The sequence below is a fragment of the Falco biarmicus genome, chromosome 3 (genome assembly GCF_023638135.1).
Source record: "Falco biarmicus isolate bFalBia1 chromosome 3, bFalBia1.pri, whole genome shotgun sequence".
Taxonomy (NCBI): Eukaryota; Metazoa; Chordata; class Aves; order Falconiformes; family Falconidae; genus Falco; species Falco biarmicus.
In genome coordinates, this window is record NC_079290.1 from 51,445,180 (window position 1) to 51,466,748 (window position 21,569).

General features: G+C 42.0%; 1 protein-coding gene across 7 annotated transcripts in view; it reads right to left on the minus strand.

Moving 5' to 3' along the window:
- Window positions 1-6,863: 6,863 nt before the first annotated feature.
- The window catches only part of DTNA (dystrobrevin alpha), a 234,536-nt gene continuing 219,830 nt past the window's right edge, over window positions 6,864-21,569 (minus strand). For 6 of the 7 annotated variants that reach the window (XM_056331940.1, XM_056331938.1, XM_056331939.1 and 3 more), the window contains 2 exons: window positions 20,712-20,844; window positions 6,864-10,417 (listed from right to left, as the gene is read on the minus strand). In XM_056331940.1, coding sequence (XP_056187915.1) covers window positions 10,262-10,417; window positions 20,712-20,844 — 289 coding nt within the window. In that variant the 3' untranslated portion in view covers window positions 6,864-10,261. Of the gene's footprint in view, window positions 10,418-17,386; window positions 17,434-20,711; window positions 20,845-21,569 lie in introns of all 7 variants that reach the window. The other variant, XM_056331943.1, reaches the window with a different exon arrangement.

Consider the following 21,569-nt stretch of genomic DNA (forward strand, 5'->3'; position numbering starts at 1 on the left):
CCAATGTTCTTCTATGAGGACTGGACTTGTCTTGATTTATTTTTCCAAGCCTTGCTATGTCGCATGTAAACAAGTATAAATAATGTCAGTAGAGTATAAATAGTGTTAATTTCAACTAAGACAGAACTTTAAGCCCTATTAATAGGTACAATAACTAATGTAAAGAAGACTAACATCTCCAATAGGTCCTTGCTCTGGTTTTCAAGACGCTTATCTATCTTTCTATAGTTTGAAGATATATTGGTTCTTGTAACTGTGAAAGGCATATAAATGAAATTTTAACTCTGATAGACATTATTTCTTGCATCATGAAGTTATTACCCCTATTTAGCAACAGATTTTCATGGATTGTAGGTTTTATGAGATTTCAGACCTTGCTTGACTTTGATTCCAGGCAGCAAATATAGAAGGAAAGGCACTGGAGGGAGCAAGGTATGGACTAGCACTGGCTGGGATGGATATTTTCAATTTTTACAGTGTGACTTCATTTACGAATGCTGCCAACTTTCTGCTGAAAACAAGTGCTTCCAGAACAACAGTTTTGCAGTTTTACAGAGGAAAGAAATCACACTTTCAGTCAGTGCTGGGTTTTTAGGAATACTTCAGACCTCTTTTAGGACTGCATTGTATGAGAAAGATTTAATCTTCAAAAACCTATCTACTCTACTAAAAATATTTCATATACCTGCTATTTATTTATGCTAATGTAACCAGAAACAGAATGTGGTTATAATAAGGTGGCATCCCTTTAAAAAATAAGAGGATTCTGTTCTACTGCATTGCTCTTGCTAATAATTTCCAAATTAAATTTACATAACAATCTTTCTTTTCAGAAACAAGTCAAGCTGCAACACTTCTGGCTAAGCTTTGTTCTACAAGTATTCTGGAACAGTAATTTAGTTGTCAGTTTGGGGGCTGTGGGTGCATAATTAGGTTTATGCAGCTAAAGACATGTCCACATGCCTCTGTGGGAAATTAGATGAAGGGAAGTGCTGGGTTGGGATAATTTGCCAGAATTCAGTGCAGAAAGTCCAGGACAAGCTTGAAACTCTCTGTAGACATACAGTATATTGAAAATAGGTTTTCCTGGAGTTACAGCTATGGTATCACTGAACGGTAATGAAATGCATTCACAGGCCATAAAGAATAAACATTTCCATTAATACTGTGCCCTTCAAGAAAAGATCTTTCTTGGTCAGGGGAGCTGTACTAGGGCTGCTTCAATCAGACGAGGCTAACGGGCAAGCACACCTTGCTGATATTACAAATAGCTACTGTCTATTCACATCTTAGAGGTGAATTGGCCCACCAGTTATGTCTACTGATACTTTATGTTAGCAGGCAAACATCCTTGTCATCTCATCTTTTTACACTTTCTTCACCTGGTTTTCCTCCTAGTCTGAAGCATCCCATCTCTGGAGGAGGAAAGACACTCACCCATGTTTGGTGTGGTGGAGCCCTGACTTCCACTGCAGCATCTGCATGCTCTGAAGATACAAACAAAAGGCTATAGGGTCTGGTGGCCACTGTGCAGTAAAATCAGAGCCCTCACACCAATGGGATCTCACAAAAGCAGAGCTGGTGCCTGGGCTGTGGGTCAAGGAAAATAAATTCTTGGGGCATGTGTGGGTACTGCCTCTGGTGTGATGTGGCCAGCATTGCCTTGGGGGCTGGCACAAGGGTACGTGCAGCACAGCTCTCACCTTTACCTGGTGGGGGACTGTTCATCCTCTCATACAGTGAAAACTAGAACAACCCGATCCACGCAAACTGAATAGGATAGCCTAGTACCACACCTGACTCACCCCATGCAGTCTGGAATATTGCTTCTTTTTTAATGTCACAAGAACAAACTCATCGCTATATGTGGCATATGTCTGCCTGTGCCAGGGATTGTACAAGGCTGGGCACATAAAGCTGGCTGGAGCGAGTAAGGGAAACGCCTCTGCGGGGTATCTGTGTTTCTAGGCCACCATTAGACAACGAACACCCAAATGAGCACAACAAAGTAAATATAGCAAACCAAATTTGAGTCCTCTTCTCTTCTGCATCCTTGAAAGAACTTGTTTATTTCTCTAGCTCATAACTCCTAGAAACAAGATCCTGAATTTTAAATATAGATACCTAGGCAACAGGGCATAATGCAGATACTCAGCAAAATCCAAGCCTCGCCTTTCCCAGTTTTTGTTTAATGTGTTGGGTTAAGTTGTATTGGTCGAGTTCCGTATTCAGAGGTGAGACAACAAATATTATCACTGTACAGACAGTTTGTAGCCAAGGATAGAGGAAGGTCCTGATACACAGGTTCTTGCTCTTTGAATTATCACATAGGTGGGTGTGAAGCCTCACCCCAGAATTAGGCTGGCTCATGCTTTCTGGACAAGGCCACTAGCTTTTTTGTCTCATTGGTTAGGTGGCTGAAGACATGAACATTATTCCTGTCTTGGAAAAGGTTTCAGTTGCTAGGGAAAACACCCCATGCTTATTCATCACGTTTTATTAAAGGGATGACCAGATGCAGTCCTGCTATCAACTCGAGAGAGCTATTAGGGCAAATTTCTGTCTACTGTACCTCAGCTGTACCTAATGGCCCAGCCAGGGCAAGAGCAAGCCCGCTATGTCCTCGCAACAGGAAAACCACCTGCCACTCAGCAGTGTTAGCCGAGCAGATGAGATCTATTGCTCCCAGCAGCACAACATGTAAAGGGAATAATAAATTTCTTCCCTAGGAAAGCGGTAGCTGGCCACTGAATAGCTAATTAACCAGTGATCTGGTTTTCATTTGGTTTTAGTCCTCCAGGCTTTAGGTTAAGCGCTGCGTCCCCAACTAAGCATAAGATGGTTTAATTTTTCTGCTTCAAGCCACCACCAGCATCAGTAACCTGCAGCCAAACACAGTTACTTTTTCTCTTGATTATCATTTTGCCAGGCAATCAACCAATGCTAGAGCTGTGCAAACCTTGTACAATCTTGATAAAACCACTTTTTAATTGCTGAACAGGTGTCTTCTCGCATACATTTCTCACAGTTGTGACCTTAGGAAAGTGTTCTGCATTCCTCCTGTTGCATTTATACATGAACTCAATTAATTTGTGAGAGATTAGATGCAAAACATAGCAGAAAATGTGTTTCTGGTGAAGTGTCCTCCCATAAGCGTGTGACTCGGAGCAAGTGATGAGAGGACTCCCTGGAAGCAGTGCTCCCTTAAGTACTAATTACCATCTGCAGTGGCTCCAATATCAGACTTTCAGTTGAAACAAATGGGTCTTGAGCTCTTTGGTCTGCCAGGGGACTGGGCACCGTGAGGGGCTTTGCAACAAGCTAAGAGCAAGCATGCCGTTATAGGTAGCAATTTTAAAACCAGCTCCAGAGAGCACGGAGTGCCACTTAAAAATAACAAAATGCTACTTTGTAGAGAGGACAATAGGGTGGCTTTTCAGAGCTGAAGTGTGTTGCATTTTTTTGCAAGTTTAGTTGCACCTACATAAAATATATAGTGATGAAAGCTACTTCTCACAGAGCCTGTAAGTTCTTCCTTCTGTACATGAAGGCAGAGGTGAAAGGAGTGCAGAGACAGAAGCGGAGATCTTCCTGGCTTGCTAAGCACCTGGTTCCTACTGATAGCAGCAGTGTCATGTGCACAATATTGCTGGGGAGTTAAGACTGTCAGTGGCCTCTGAAAACAACAAAGCAAAAAAGGGAAACAATGGAGTGCAATTGGACTAGGCAGAAGTGAGTAAGTCTGCAGGGCAGGGGGGCACACACACTCTGGGTGAAACAAGGGAAGAGTTTTGGATGTCCAAAAGAAACCCTGAGACCTGAGCAAGGGATCCCACTCAGGGGAAACTGCAGTCCGGGCGCCACAGCGTCTGTGGGAAGCGGGGCAGGACAGCAGAGAGATGCTCACCCAGGGGAAACACGCTTTCCAGTTGAGCAGCGACCCCTGCTCCGCAAGGCAACGCCAAACAGCTTTTGGGGAAGTTTCAGGAGAATCCTGTTTCACCTTGGTGTGAGACTGGAATGCCAGCAAAAATATGAGGGCAAAGGTCCGTGCAGGTGAGGAGCAGCCTCCTGCCCTGCAATCATACCGAGGTGCATGGGGCGGAGGGAGGAGGACCAGGGAGGCTTTGTGCCCCAGGCTGGGCTTAGGGGAGGCTTTCAGAGACCTGGGGTCTGAAGACTCAAGGCTGAGAAAAGTAGGTACGTGTGCTCAGATCCCCAGAGTGGAAACCACTTTGACTTATATATTTTTAGATAGGAGTGTACCAAGAGGGGCCAAACCCGAACCCAGCAGTGATAAGAAAACCATTCAAAACATGCACTCGCAGAGTGCCTCTTCTCTGAAGGAACACACGGGCTGCACACGATGCTGGGCTGTGACAAGCAGAGGAGATGAAATGCTAACTGGGAGGCCTTTATGGGTGGCAATTAGCATAACAAGCAGCAGGCCTAACACATCTGCCATCTGGCCACTGCTGAGTGTTATGTAAAAAACGTTAAGTCACAAGGAAATTAATTTGCTAGTGGTAAATTTTGTTGTATTAAATAGCAAACTACGTTCTGCAATGTTGCATATCAATGAAAAATGCACTGTGGCCTCTTCTGTTTCCTTCCAAGACATGGAAAAATCAACTACTCTTTTGCATTGCCCATTTTTTTAGTCTTTATTATCTCCAAGCTGCATTAACCATCTTACCTCAAAGTTTGCATGGTGTGGCTGCATGATTCCCCCGATCCCCTGCACGTGTTCCCCAGCCTTGTCCTAGGAGGTTGCTTCCCCAGACCAGCTTTTCCTAGAAAGGTCCACGTTGTGGGTCCTCAGAAAGGCTTATTCCAGCCTGGGACCTGTTCATCACTGGCTTGTACCTCTCTCAGGGAAATGGGAAGCCAGTGAGAGGTGCAGCCTAATTCTGCCACTTTGCCTTTTTTGCAGCCAAAGGCACGTTAGTTCTGTGCTGGCAGTGTGGGATAGCTGTCCTAATCCACAGACAACTCAACCAGTGGCAATCACTCAGGAAAAAGCAAAGGGGAATCCTTAATCTGCAGATTATCTGGGGTATTAGACGGGATGATCCTGAAGCATATGAAATTTTTCAATGCATTTTTTTCATCACGGAACAATAGTGGAGATTTCTCACCCCACCCCACTTAACCTATTTCTGTGATAGGCTCAGCTTCGTATTCCTGTGATATTCCCTTAAAAGGTTTCACCCAGAACTGAAGGCTGCTTGCAAGGAAATATGCAACTGCTGAGCAACAGGCTTCCCAAGCAGACTTTTGAAGAGTGGTCATAGAACCGTGTGCTGCTGAAAGAAAGTTTCAGATGCTTTCAGTCACCCAGTTCAGCTCTGATGCAGCCAAGGTGCTATCTTCCCAGATATAGATGACTTATTCTTTTTATAATATTTTTTTTAAATCTTATTATTTTAGTATTACTATTTTTATTTTATATCTTTTTGCACATGAAACTAACTTCTTCCTGTATGAGTCTCTTTTCCTTGTAGGGAGCAAAAAGTAGCCACAGTAATCAAGAGGCAAAGAGAAAAACAGCCTTTGCCTATAAATTAGTTTTCACTGGCTGCTTTGCTCCCCAAAGGCCATAGGCTGATTGTGGGCTAGGAAGAAATACAGCAATTTGGGATTATGCATGGATAAAACAGTTATCCTCATGAGCTGATGATATGTCATCATATATTACAGTCCTGCAGATACGAATTTGGACTGGGACTGTGGAGGCAAAGTTCAGCAGATATCGCAAATAATTTACAGTGTAAAATGACCGTCTTTATTGAACAAAGTCACCATGTAGACAGGGGAATTAGGACAAATAAACCCTGGTGATTCATAGATTACCACAGCAGTCAACGCTGAAGGAGGCAACAGGCTGGGTGTTATCTGCTTCCCAAGATCCTGGGATATGTGACAAGTAGATAGAGGATATTGTTGGTGAGCTGCTACTGCTTTCCTTCTAACAGACCCCACCATGGTGCAATTAATTAGCCAGCTAGCAATGTCCTGTGTACAGCTGGGGACATTGCAGCTGTGCCAAGCTGCCAGGGACACCCTCTGCAATGGCTGGCTGCAGGGCATCTGCTGGAAAGGGCTGCTACCAAGGGCCAGCAGCACACACTCAGCCAGCTGTCCTGTGGAGGGCCACCAGCACAGAAAGCACAGCTGGGCACTGCCACGCTTGGAGATACTTCACCAGGACACAAACTCGTTTTAGGTGCGAGCTCTTGCTTTGCAACTCTGTGCTTTGTTAGGTTAGCAATACCAAGACCTGATACGGAAAGACATCTTAAAAGTGTAACTGGAAAAACAAAGACTTCACGTCCTTCTGCAGTAAAAGGTAACACGCGACTGTGTGTGGTAAAGCCATTAAAAAGTACCTCTTCCAAGGTTTTGCTCCTTCTAAGGACAGAGAGGGAGAAACACAGCAGCCAAGAAAAATCACACGATTGCAGACAGTTTAGGTTCCTGAGGACCAGAGTCCCCTCATACCAGGCACCTGCCAGGCCCTTGATGTCTCAGCTTAGGGTGACTTTCATTTTTGTGAAGTGAAAGCAGGGATAGACATTTTACAGATGGGGAACTGCATTTTCAGGTTGCGAAACTGCCAAATAGAGAATTAAGAAAGGAAGAAAGAAGAAACTGCCTGGGCCACCAAAAGCGGGTGCTGCTCAGTGCCATGCTCACAGTGCTGGGGAAAGTGGTGGAACTTCACACAGAAGTGGAGACAGTGTGGGTGAAGCAAAGACTGCTTGCTGCACCACGGGGACACATTTTCCTTCCCTACTGAAAACATCCACTGCTTGCGCTCTATGGAACAGGACTTCCAAAACCAAAATAAGCCACAAACATAATTACTTTTAAAAATCTTTTTAATGAAGAAATAATTCCATTCCAAAATATAGACACACAATTAAATAGTTTAATCACTTCAAAATATAACATGTCCCCAGTAGGTTCCAACACACACACACAAAACAATACTTAACAGCAATACAAAAAACCCATACAATAGCAGTTCTGTTACAATACCAATGAATATCGTGACATCTTTAGTGTCTCTGTGTCTGTCTCAAGTGGTGTCAAGTACAGTAGTTTTAAAAATGTCTTACAGTTAGTAGCCTCAAGATGTAACTCTTCATACTTTTTCTTTTCTTTTTGGTTCAAAGGTAAAAATGCCCTTTTGTCTTCAGGACACAGTGGAGTGCTTGTTGTTCACAGCTCCGTCTGCTGAATTGAACCAACGTGATTACAGCAACCTGCGGTTGCAATATTTACAAGGTCTATCTACAGTAATTGCTGAGAACCAATAAGGATGGGAGAAGATGACTGAAAGTAAAGGTGGACACACTTATGATAAATTATGATGCAACAATTTGCCTCATGCATATAAGAAAATACGTATTATATCACAACAAAGGCCACACACCTTTTTATGCAGTTTAGTTAACATTACTACTTACAGACAACCCATTCTCCACCTTCGCTTTGGACATTCAAGGACCCTATACATCTTCACATCCCTGTCTCCTGATTCCAAACCACTGGTTTCCCCCCAGTGACAGTAAAACCACCCGGAGTTTTGACTGTTGTGGTGGGCCATTGGTAGTTAAGAAAAGGCCCTCACCAGGGACCTCTTCTGTAACTCTGTTTTAATGACCGCAAACCACAACCAAAATAATATTCAACAAGCAGACAAAGACCAGCTGGGCAAAAACGCAGCCAGCTTAACAGTTGGAAAATGCTTAAAATAGATATTTGGAGAGCCAAGCAATAGGTGCTTCATCTCAGAGCTCCAAGGCTTAAGGGACCCAGCGCTCCACTGGGGATCACCTTGTTGACACCAGTCTGAATGAAAGGCGCTTGATCCGTCAACTTTTTTCCTTACTCCTAGCCAGAAGCCCTTGCAATGGATTTATTCTATTGCATCTATTTTAAGCATAGTGATAACAAGCACACAGACATTGAGATGATGGGAGGGATCTATTAGTCTGGGTACAGTTAAACTTGACATGGGTTGAATTAGTCAGCCATTGCATGTAGCTGTGTTCTAGCTTGTTTTCTCTCTGTTCAGGAAATGTTTGCCTGGAATCCTGAGCTGACAGCAATGTCTACAGCTTCACCAGAGTAGCTTTAAATGTGGAGTGCTAGGCACTAGTGGAGGCTCACCCATTCCTGAGAGGAGGTTGGAGGAAGGGGCATTGGAGGATATGGTGCCTGCCTTGCCAGGATGGCACATACCCCAGGAGCAAAGACCAGTGATTGCAAAAATGAAAAGCTTACATGGAGATACCTGGATGTCTTAGTATGCACTTGGATGTCTGAGACCAAGCCCAGATATGCAAGGAGATGTAGACAAGAGACCTGCATATGCAATAAAACAACATGAAAGTGAAAGATGGAAGCAGCTTTTTCATACAGATACTCCTTCCCTAACAGATAGTGCCCAGGGAAACAGCCACGAGCCTATAGTGTGCATGCAAACAAGTGGACTTACTGGGTTGAGCTACATAGCAATCTCACGTAAATACAGCAGCGCACATCCGTGTCACCATGAAAGCAAGGACAGCCAAACCACGTTAACCTGCTTTAGATGGGTATCTCATCACTTGCTGTAGGCAAACTGTGCTGGTGTGAAATATCTGTATGAAACACTACTGTTTTCAGGGCTGTTAGACAGTGTCACTTCAGGTCAGCCAGATACTGGAAGCCTAATACTGTATTAGGGCAGTAAAATTACATTAGCACAGAGGTCACCCTGAGCTGCAGTGACACACTGCAGGTCACACTGCACTCAGTGACACGCAGGGCTGTGTGGCCAGCATGTAACACCGCACCGTGTCACTGCCTGGCTCCTGGTCTAGCTGATCCTGGCCTGGCTCTGATGTCTCTGCATGGCAGTGCTATGTGCCATACGGGTGTAGTCTGTACTTCCAAGCAAATATGCTGTGGGGAGGACATTATAGCCAGTTTGTGTCAGTCCCTGCTCAGGAGTGTCTGTAGGTTTGTAGTCACAGCAGAGCAAACACTTTTTAGCTAGCAGTCCCATTGCCTAATCCAAAATGGCCAGGTAAGTTCCCTTTCTCCTGAAATGCCTTTATACTTGAAAAATACTAAACTGGACAAAACTCCAATTCTGTAACTGTATGCCTGTCCTTTCAAAAAATAATCCACTGCTTTTCTTGTGCTTTTCACTGATAGCTATTTCTCCATCCAGCTCTGAAAGAGTCTCACTACACATTTCCAAGAGTGCATGCAGAACATCTGGTGGCTGGCTAAGGCAATACACATTCGGAAATAAAAAGAAAACAGTTGCAAGCGCACTTTTAAGCCTGTACATTTAAAGCTGAAGGCCTCGAAAATAACATAACAGAGGGGGGGGAGAAGGAGGGGCAGAGAGATGGAAAGAGCCGGTTTGTTTAACACATGCTTACTAAAGCTAAAACATCAATGAAACAATACCATGGAGGATTATACGTAACATCAGTCAGTTCAGGGATCTTATGGCACCTGTGGTTTATAAACAGCTTTAGCAACGAGTATTTCAAAACATAGTTCACAGTTTTAAGAAGATCTGTGCTGATTTAAAAACTAGATTCTATATCATTTGAATGTCACCTTTTGTATATGATATCTATTTGGAAAAAAAATATTTACACTAACTTCTATGGCTGATTTGTTAGATTATTTTGAAAGAAACATTCCTAAGTTACACATTAGCCCTAAATTAGAGAAGTTTTAAATTACTATTATTAATTATATTATTATTATTATTATTATTTTAGTACATTTTTGTTTAAGTCTTAAATTAAAGACTTGCAAACAAATTGCGAATATAGTCTGGTACTTTGTTTTTTGGGCTACTAGATATATACACTCAGGAGTATAATCATTCAGTGTTAAATGCATAATTGTAGCTTTTTATTTCTTCTGTGGAAAAAATGTACAGTGTATAGTAAACCAATCTACTAAAATCTCAAAGTATTCAGAAATCAAATTCCTATCTATAAACAGTATTATTGTAAACTGAACAGGTTCAATATCATGTGCAAAGGGTTTACGTGAGTTATTAATACCGCCATACTTGTAACAGCAGTACATACGTCAGTCTGTTTTCTTCACTGGTAATGAGCCATGTTACAGAAGATGTAGCTAATATAAGTTAGCTTTAAACAAAAGTCTTGTTGTCAAAAACACACATCTACAAACTACAACTCTTAGAACAAAAGTACTGTGCTACAGTCCTCAGAACTTAGTTATGTGATTTTTTTGTCAAGAGACGCTGCACCTCTTGGTTCCACTCTTCCGTGAAGTTGGCAGCTGAGTTTTCTTCATCATCTGTCTGAAAGCAGCTCTCCTCATCATCAGTTCTTACGTAGCTTTCGTTGTCTGTCTGACTACAGCTTGCCTGTTGAGAAATGTTTAGGGAAGGTTTTATAAAGCGTGCTGGTTTAAGATGCTGCACCCACACAGGCAGGAGCAAGTAAAGCCTTTGCCTGCTGCTTCATTGAGAGAAAAAAGGAGGAGCTGGCCAGTTCCTGCAGTGATTCCTCAAAAAGTTACAGAAGTGGAAAAGCCATTCTACCCAGATGAGCCACAGGTAGTGGAGCTGTAAACAGAAACTTACAGGGCACGTGGGAAGTTGGAAAATCTTCTCACTGTGGGGAAGAAAACTGTTGCCTGCTCTGCTGGGGAACCCAGGTGTAACTCAGTCTGCACTGACACAGATTTGCGGATGTTGCCATCTTCCCTTCCATTTTACCCTTCCAGGGTGCTCTATAAATACATTACCGCTCGCAAAACCATGGATTATTCCCTTTGTGCACAGCGTTCAGCCACTCAGTTAACAGTCACTCACCACCATGAGCCTCGCCTCACATGTAAACGCCTCACCCTCGGCTTACATGCCTGAGTATGTTTTACTGTGTCTAAAAAGAAATGTGATTACTTAAAAGCATGATTCTGGGTGCTATAGCTCATGAGCACCCTAATCTGCTGGTACACCAGTTTCTCCTTGGTGCTCCCCTGAATCCTGAAGCATCAGTAAGTATCTTAAATTCCTATATTGGAGGCATAAAAGTTTTAGCTGGTAATGGAAAATGCTTGGTAGACGACTGCTGCTCTTTCTCAGAAGTACGTCAGGATCTACAGTCAGGTAATACTGCAAACTTCTGCTTTCGGCATGTTTATCATGAAGGCACTGTTTACATGCTTGACCCCTTCAAAGTTAAAGGAGCTCACCTTTCTTCTTTTGACCTACCTCAGACAGAAAACTAATTCTCATTGCATGAGATATAACAATAACAACAGCACAAAAGACCAAACTTTAATGACATGAATTCTTTTCTACTGATTTCAGGCAAGAAGCTGGTCTATAAGGTGAGAGATGAAATGCAAACTACATCAGCAACAAAGAGTTAAATTAAAGCTGATGAGTGAAGAAAGGTCAGGTAGTTTAGCTTGCTTCTTCTCCTTGACACCATTTGATTGTATTAATTATTCAAGCACAAACACTTCCACCAAATTCCTTAATACCTAAGCATGCCAAATGGTATGATCTTAATTTAGTATCTCCTTGTCTCAAGCAGTTACAGAAGACTTAGCATTAACATTTTGTTGATAAATTGAAAGGTAACCTGCACCGCAAGTCTAATGAGGTGTTCATAAAAAAATTCCAAGGTACATCTTCAATGAGTATTTTTTAAAAATCAGATGTGTATCTGTACTGCTCAAGTACACAAACTCATCTGGGTATCTTAGTAAAGGCACATTTTGCTCTTTGTGATTCAGCTAAAAAGTACAAATGAAAGGCATGGAAGAGGTCAGTTCTCAGCTGCCTGAGACTGATTTTTATTGAATCAGTTTCAGGGTTATGTAAATAGAAGTTCATCTCATATTTCTTGATGGTATCGTTGTAAACCGGGACAGTAAAGTTAAGAGTGGCTTGTGAAACACTGGATGCATTAAGATGCATTGATAGTACTGCTAAGTATTTGGGTTTGCTTCAAATTTTCTGGGTAGATTACTTCTTTTTGGTGGAGTGTGGAGAGGGTTATTCTAAATTCTCTCAAGGCTTATCTCTGCTCCACAGCCAGCATTGGGATAGAGAGACTTTCATACAGGAGATAATGAGTACTAATGAACCTCAGAGTTCTAAATTCATTGCAGTGTTTTGGAAATGCCAGAATTAATTCCAAGTTAAGACTCATATAATTTATCATGTTATAAAACTGTTTCTTAGCTTTTTTTGTAACTTAGTCCACAGGTCCCTTTCTGTTACTTATCATTCAGTGGTTTTCAAAAACCATGCCTATCACTTGTGTAATTTTAGAATTAAATTCACAGAACTAAAGATACTTCTTCCCTGTTAACTTGGTCACAGTTCTTGTACAGCTTTTTTTATGCCTACTTAAGCAGAAAAATAAAGAGGAAAACCAAAATATGGCTGAGTGAATGTAGCAGATATTTTTGAAAATTACTGTGCTGTCAGCCTGCTGTTATTTTCAAATGGAATGGTCCATGTAATGCTGTTTTTTATGTATTTGTTCAGGAAAACCCCAAAAGAGATGCTGAATCATTTGGTTGTGCTAGCAGAGTATGACTTATATATGTAAGCAGCTCATCCAGTGCCTGTATCCTGCTTCTTCACCTCTGCATCACTGACATGGGAGGAAGAGGCTACAGAACCTGGGCTTACGGAGGCTGGGGCAGAGGTGGTGAGGGAGGATGTCAGCAGCTGTTTGAGGGGAGTTACAAGGATAACCAAGCTAAAAATCTTCTTGGCAGGGTTGAAACACACAAAAAGGACAGATCACAGTTTGGGAGGTTCAGGTTGGACATCAGGAAAAAATAAAAACCATGAGGAGGGTGGCACTGCACGGGGCGGGGGCGGGGGGGGGATGCCCAGAAAGGTGTTGAGATTTCCATCTGTGGAGGTTTAAAATTCTTTTCTAGAGAAAGCCATGGCTGACACGGTCTTGTCTTGGAGCCAGACCTGTGTCAGGTGGAAGACTGGACCAAATGGCCTCCTGAAGGTCCAGTCAACCAATGCACCTACACCTCTGTGATCTTCTGAGCTCCTGGCATGAAGCTCATGCAAGGAACACGAACATGAACATGCAGTGCATGAACTTTAAATGCAGCCAGTCAGCTCTGCCTCGCAGTGTTTGGGGACCTACAGCCAAAGAGAGGCCAGGGCACAGCTTGGAAAAGTGACCTCAGGCAGCGGGTGCAGCAAATATGAAACCCACACATTCCTCAACTGTGGGACAGTAGGACAGTAATCTGACTTGGACCCTGGGCTACAGATCCTGTGTCCCGTCTTTCCCCAAGAGTAAATGGCCAGGTCCATATTGCAAAGGGCTGAAAATGTCAGTGGCCAGTGCAACACACACTAGCTGTAAAATCTTATTTCCTTCCCAGAAAAAAAAAAAAGAGATATGCAGGGCAGTTGTATTTGCACAGCACTGAGACGAATTGTCTGTGCCTGTCAGCTTAGCCAACAGTCTTTCTCGCAGCGGCACACCAGGTGGACTGGACTGACCACTTGGCCCATGGGTTTTATCACCTGACATTTTGGCAATATTCCTAATCTCGGCTGGTAAACATGAAAACTGAGTTTGGAGAAAAAGAGAAAAGATGAGAAAAACATAAATGTGTTGAATAAGACTTTTGTCCTGAAAAAACCAGTCATATTGAATAAATAATATTTTGTTAACAATGCATTCATATAAATAAATTGAGGGGATATGGAGTTTTTGTGTTTGAAAAATTTCCACCTGTTTCAATGCAAAGCATTCAGTCAGTTTTGCAATGGAAAATGTCACCCATAGCCACCCAAAGCCCCAGACCTCACAACAATTTATGTGACAAGGTTTCAAGTGAGTGAAAGGGCTTGGAGTGGGAATGGAATGGAGTCTTCAACTCAAATTAGTACACGCTTTTGTCAAGATATGGAAAATGTGATCACAGTTAAAACAGAGGACAAAACCTCTAATAAAGACTCCTCCCTGTACTCCCTCTCAGTGCATGCTTCAGGTCTGATTTTACTAGCTTTTCACACCTCCTTTTCTGTTATAATAATGCATCTAAATGAACTGGACATGACCAACTAAAATGTTGCCATGCCAGCAATAAGAAACCATTGCTTTAGAAAATCTAGGAAATTGTAGGTCTTGTGGGAACATGTCCACTGCACAAGTAGATGGCTCTTAATTGAAAATGACAACTTTTTAACCACTTCCAGAGATGGAGGCTTTCTGCTCCCATTTGCCATCCTTGGCAAAAAAAACCTGCTATCAGGAGCATAGAGGCAAAATAATGTCAAACTTGCATGTTCCCTTAATTTCAAGATCTGCCTAGAGCCCGCTGAAAACAAGCTCAAATTCACTCTGTTACGCTATTAAAAATAAAACAAGTGGTGTTAAAGTACATTTAACATAAAAAGTAAACTGAAAACATGATTAAATTATGTTTTATATATTACTGGCATCATTCGCTGTCTTGGGAAATTGTTATGCTACATGTTATTTCCAAATCAATTCTAGAGAATTTGTACATAGCGCTTTTAAAACTGCAAATGCAAATAGAATGCAAAAAGCCTTAATCAAATGACACCAACACCACTTGTCCGTGACTGATGAACGAGGAAAAGAACAAAACACTGTGGCTGGCCATCAGCAGCAGTATCACTCATTTGAAACTACAATAAACTGATCTCATTTTTCCCACCTGTTTTTTAAATAAGCACGAATGTAATACTGTTGTGAGGTAAGAAAGTATGTTGGCTTTCAACCTCACATGGCCATCTAGGGCCATACTGACTTTATTTGCATCATCACTGATTGAATAATACTGTCTTAGAAGTAAATGCAGTCGCTAAGCTTCAAGCAAGAACCCAACATAAACAGCAAAAGCACTTCAGACATTTTGACTGGTATGAACTATTTTGGATGTATTTTTCCAGTGCTATGCAATATTAGCACCAAATAAAATACACAAGATATGTAGTCTTCCATATTCGCAAGAGAGTGAATCTTGAGAAGACTAAGCCACGCTTATCTGAGTAGATGTATTTATCACAACGTACTATAATACAGAGTTTCTTCTTGTGGGCGTAGGTGAAGCGCCAAGTTCACCAGTTTTTGTTGGTAATTTCTGCAGGGCCAGGCTTTTACAACTGGTGGGAACATTTCAGTCTTTGGTGCTGGCTGAAGGGCTCCCTTGGGAGCCAAAAGCAGTTTTGCTACGGAATTAACCAGAGCACAGTGCTTTAAAAAGTTTCTTCTTGACATGGTTTCAAAAAGTTTCAGAAGCATACAGGAGAAGAGAGAGTAGCTCAGTCTCAGATCTCTGCTAACTTGAGGCAAGGATACACATTTTTAAGAAAGCTACAGGAGTATGCCTTTCCCCACATCACACTATCTTAACACCGCTTCTTAACAAAAAAGGAAACTTTAAATGGGATTGCCTGAGATTTATAATTCTAATGAAAAGGATTTTTTTCCACTTAATATTGCAAATGGTTTCTCTGAATGCTACTACCCTCTAAAGCAGGGGTCCTCACACTTTTTAACCAGGGGGCCGGCGCGCGGATGCAGTGGCAGGCAGTCATCTGCGGCTGCTTGGTTTCCCCCCCAACCCCCGGCGGGGGGTTCTGTAAATACCGGGGGCCGGATTGAGGGCCCTGGGGGGCCGTATCCGGCCCGCGGGCCGTAGTTTGAGGACCCCTGCTCTAAAGTCATAGTTATTCATAATTGTAATTAACATTTCCACTAGATAGGTAGTTACACACACATACACTGTTGTTGAAAGCTCTATTTTCCTTCTAATGTGACCTGACCTGTAACTGACAACTGCAACAAAATAGAAGAAGAAAATTTGTTTTTCTGGTTGTCAATGTTTAGGAAACTCTACAAGGCTCATGTTTTTAACAAGGCTACCGGGAAAATGAACGTAACCTGAGGGGCAATGTTAGAAGAATTTTTATGAGCAGTTACTTGGTGTTTATAGTACTCTGTGTATCGCTGTTTATTTGCTTTTCACATCCATTTATTCTGCTTTAGCTGCCAAAGACACTGAGACAGATGCTTCAGAAATACCTAACAGCTTTTAACACTGAAGACCGGCAGCTGCTTTCACAAGGTCCACACGTTAACAACCAAATTCTACTGTCATCAGAAGTTGCAAATACCTTGAACCAGGATCAAATTTTACCATTAACGTTGCCACATAAATAAGGAATTCTAGCATAAAACACGGCATACAAAATCTAGCAACACGAATTCCTGCTAAAGGTGGTGCAGGCTAGGTCACTGGTTTTGCTTATCTGAACATGACCCCGCTCCCAGCTTGAAGTGCCCATTTGATAGTTGACCTTTGGTTGCCTTTAGTTCTGGCTTTGAGGAAGAGACTCAGTTTGTGACCAGCCTGACCCCTAACTTGATTTCTCCTCCCGTTCTGGCCCTGTTACCCCATGGGTCAGTGCCACTGTAGGATGGACAGCATTGTCTCACTGCCATCTTCACAGCAGGGCACCGTACCCCCCCTGGAAGTCAGAAATGTAGAGCCCATAGCTTCAGATGATGCAAGAAGGAAATGTGTAGTCTCCAATTTCCTGGGCAAATGTTCAGAATAACAGGCTACTTCATAAAAATAGCCTTTGTCTGTGCTCCTGAAGAAAAACACAATTGCTGAACTTGGCATTAAACTCAGTGCTGCAACTGTGAGGTTGGCATGTGTGAGGAACATGACCTGATTATGGGCCAGCAGGGTATTTATAGACCTTCTTGCTGTATCTCTGAATTGCCAGACTCTAGCTAGTAGCTGAGTATGCTACACTTTGGATTGGGGCATTTTAAACTTCTACAACACATCTGAAGACACCTCTGTGGTTAAGCAGCTGGTGGATTGCTTTCTTTAATGTTTGCCTAACTCCTGTTTCACACACCAGACTAGATGTTTTCGTGTCATCAGAAATGATTTATTTCAGTTATCCTAGGAAGATGAAAGCATTCTAAGGAATTGAGCTCAGGCTTCCTGAAATGTAATTTGGTTCCTTATCTTCTGGATAAAGTTTCTCTGTACTGGGTAATGTATTTGTCATCATCCTCAGGGACAAAAAGCCCATGTTCTTACTCTTAGGGTCAACAAAGGAAGAAGATAACAAGGGTGGTGGCTTAGCAGGAATCCTCAGGACTAGGACCACATTTCAAAAAGTCCAAAATGATTTAGAGATTCCTAGGCATCCTAACACAGGTTAAAAGAAGAAAGAAAGAGCCTTGTCACATACATTCAGGCAGCACAAGGTGCACTGCAACTGAAATACACATTACGAGGATTAATTCCAAACATTCTTCTAAATTGTAGTGATACTTACTTGAGAGGAGAGAGAGAAGGATATTGCACTCAACTTTGCAAACTGACCTGCAGACAACAAAGGATAGAAAACAAGAAGATGACAAATTAAGCCAGTGAGCAGCCAGGCAGTGTATTATTCTGAAGAAAGCCATGCACAAGCGTAGAAATAAAGGGAACAATTATGGACCCAGAAAATAAACCCAATGAAAAGTGTCTTGCACAACACATCCAGCAAAAGACTGTAACAAGAACACAACGGGTAGCAGATGTGGGAGGGTAAGCACTGTTAGCATATACACTAGTGCATTAAATGTGTTGTTTTCTGGTACCAATACTTGTTATTTACAACATGCTTCCAAAAAAGAGAGAGAAAGAAGCCTCCTTTGAGTTTCTCTGTCCCAGATTTCCTTGTGCTTACTGGGTTTTCTGCTCATACTTTAATACCAATTTAGAGTTTAGCATGAAAATCTTACTTGGAGACATGGTGACACGAAATAACAAGAGTGGGTTTTGACCAACAATCTTCCATGCTACACTACATCTACATGTTTTTAAACTGTGCTGCTTTTACACAAAGCAAGACATTTAATAACATAAAAATGGCTACCATATTGTTACTGAGGTTATCAGTTTGTAACCTTAGTAGGAGTTCATCCTGGCAGATTTTTTCAGCTGACAATTGCATTTTACGATAGGTACAGCCACCAGCTTTTTTGGCTATCCAGATGAATGCAGTGTTCATGTGAGCACAAATAGTAAAATAGTCTGTAATAAATTCCAGTGGTTTGATGCAAAATGAGAATAGTTGACCTGCCACTGTTCAAGTAGGATACCTTCAACAGAACTTTCCCAATTTTCCTTTGGTTTTGCAAGTAGAAAGTTGTGTGTTTATTTTTAGAGCACTCAGTGATACTAGTAGGAAAAAGGAATAGAACAGAAAAGCAAAAAACTACAAATTAACTGCATTGTGCAGAGAACAAGCCAAAGCCAAAGCACATGTTTCAGGATCAATACATGACACTATCCAACCAACTCCTAATTATCCTAGTGGTCCCTCCTAAATTAATAACTTTTCTTGCTTCCTTTTAAATTTGTTCCCTAATAGAAAGTGCATCAGCCACACTGAGAAGGACTTCTTGTGTGTTGCATGCTTTGGGTCTGTGGTCATCAACTACAAATAGCTTCTACTTACAAGTCACTACTGTCAAATCATTGCCTGAGAGGAACCGACGATCTCACGGACAGTGAAGTACATAAATAAATTTCTTTTGGAAAAATGCTATTAAACACAGCTTGTCTGGAAAGAGGACTTTCTGTTCCCTCAGTGAATACATTTTTGAAAGAAAAAAGCCTTCTTTTTTCTCTGTTGTGTCTTGTCATTGTGTCCCCCTTGCCCCCCACCCCCACTTCAAGCGGAAACAAATCTTGTAAAACCATGGGGAATGAAGTTCATCTGGGTGTAGTCTTGGCTGACCTGAATGTGAAAGAAGTTTTATTCTGACACCGATAGGGAGAAGATTTCCTCCCTTTCTTCCGGTAATGTTGTTGGAGGGCAGCAGAAATGCCCTTTTTGACTGAAGCAAGAGTAACACCCAGTTCCATTGACCACCATGTATAATTTCTACTGCACAGTGAATGCCCTTATTTTGCAGTGCACACTCAATTTTGTGCATATATAAAATCCCATTGTAACTTGTGACATTCATGTAACACTGTTGCCATATATTGCATTTCCATACTGTAATCAAAGTACAGTCAAATTGGTCTATCGTTCTTTCTGAAGAAAATGCAATTTTTACCAGTAATAATAACATTTATTATTTGATGCTTGACAGCTGTCACCATTGAGGTACTCCTTCTTTATAACTGACAATTATTTTCCATTACATCAGCAGTAGCTGCTCATCCTGTTCAGAAGTGTAAAGGCTCCCATTTTTGCCATTTCCTATTTTGGATAAAAAATTGTGACAAAAACCCCCATGTCACCCACTGTTGCCTTAGTAGATAGTCTGTAACAATTCTGCTCCTGTCATCATGTCGTTAAAGACATGAAATGACTTTTGTCAGGCTACCACAGGCATGTAACAGACCTAGGTAAACAACAACAACAAGATGCTCACATCAACCTCAAAACTACCTGCAACTTTGATACGAGTCAATGAACTTTTACAATGCGAAGTTATCATGGCAACTGGAGAGAAAAGAAGACCAAAACAGCAGCCATTCTTCATTAGCCTGTCATGAGCCTGTCAGTCCCAGATTCTTGTCTCTGAAGCGACTGGCAGTGGACACTACCGAAAAACTACCAGATAAAAAGGCTAGATTTTGTTAGCTCCCAGCAGTCAGCAGTTTAAAGAATTCCTGCTCCAAAGGTGCTTTTGAACCTCATTTCCATGCACCTGATCTCCCGGTACCTGCTTAATCCTTTTTTTTAGTTCATTTATACTTTTGGTCTCTGTTATGCTCTGTAGTGGTGAGTTCCAAGTTTTAATTGATTGCCATGTGGAAAAATAGTTATTTTTACTTACTTCAGCTCTGCTCCCAAATAGCTGAACTGGGTGTACCCTCCTACTGATACTACTACCAACAATACAGGAAGTAATGAATTTTGTATTAGGATGATCCAAGTCAGAATAACTTAAAAACCAGTGCATTACACCAGCTAGAAATGGAGACCATTATGCACAGGACAGAGTATCTACAGAATTCTAGCTCGCTCTGGCAAATTTGCTTTACTTAAGACTCTTAAACTTGCCCTTTGAAAACTTCCTCAGGGGTGTTTAATGACAAATCCCCAGGCTTCTCTATACTAGATGCTTGCTGAATACTTTGTCCTCTGGAATACAATTCATTTCAGACCTTTTCCTCTCCTTTCAGATTCTGACAATGACAATAATACACAGGGTGCACCTGAGCTTCAGTTCACACTGGAGAAACCATTATGAATAGTTTTCACTACTGGAGAAAAAAATCTAAATATAGCAAGAACTCAAGCTTGATACCACCAGCAGTCCTCTATGGCACAGGGGAATGAGGTCGAAGTGACTTGGTAGGCACTGGCAGAGAACAAGCTCAGAGGCAATTCTGTCCCACTGATGCTCTGGTGAGCTTAAGGACCACTGGTGTGTGCCTCAGGCAGTGTGGTCTTCCTGGACATGCACAAAGGGCAGGTGCACGCCAGCCTGTGCAAGAGAACCACAGCATGTTTTGGAATTTGGCTGCTCTAGTAACTGAGAAGAGATCATGCCTCAGGGCCCAGGACAGGCCAACAAGGGCACTGGGCAGCTATGGTGCATTGTTGTTTCTCACTTATGGAGATATATGGGCAGCTGGTGTCCTCCCACCTGGTATGCCTCATCCTGCAGCTTCTGCTTCAGGTACTCCTCCATTTTCAGCTCGTTCTCCAGCTGGCGGACAGAGTCATTCTCATAATTTTCATCTTCTGCTCTGACATAGGGGTCTGCATCTTCTGTAACCCTAAAAACAATTATAAAAAAATAGCCTCCTGAGATGAATGACATTCAGAGTCAATAAAACTTTATTGTAAGCTATGAGGAGAACGGGTTACTTTTAGTCCAAGCACATGCTCCATTAGTTAGTATTTTCCTGGCAGTGGAAAACACTTCTGCTACTTCCCCTCTCCAGTAGTCTTGGTATTGAAGAAGTAGACCAAAGGGCATATTCTGCTGAAGGCATTTTGGGGGTACAGCCCTACAGAAATGAGTAACAAACAGTTCTCAATAATATGCTACAAAGAGGTTTAAACTAAAAATAACTGGAAAGATGCCTGTTGTCCTTCTAGTAAGATTCTGGCTCTAAAATAAATTGGTTTGTTGGTCAATTGAGTTGGTCAATAAAAAGCATTCTGTCTTTTCCATTTAAAAAGTGTTTTTTTCCAGTGGGCTCCAACAGGCCCCTCAATCTGGATAAGCAGTGAGTACAGTCCTACTCGACAGGGCATACTGGGAAGCACAGCTGTCCCACAGCCTCCACACTGCCCGAGTGTACCGGACCGCATGCGAGACAGCTCACTCCTGAGGGCACCCTAAGTTCTGGCCTTTATTGTTTACAGAGCTCACTACCATCCAGCTGTGAAGCTGTCCTCACTCGGATCTAGGCATTTTTTTTGGTAATCAAATAGCTGAGAGGCAGAGAAAATATTACATGCTGCATATTGTTTTCAACAGAAACAGAATGAGATT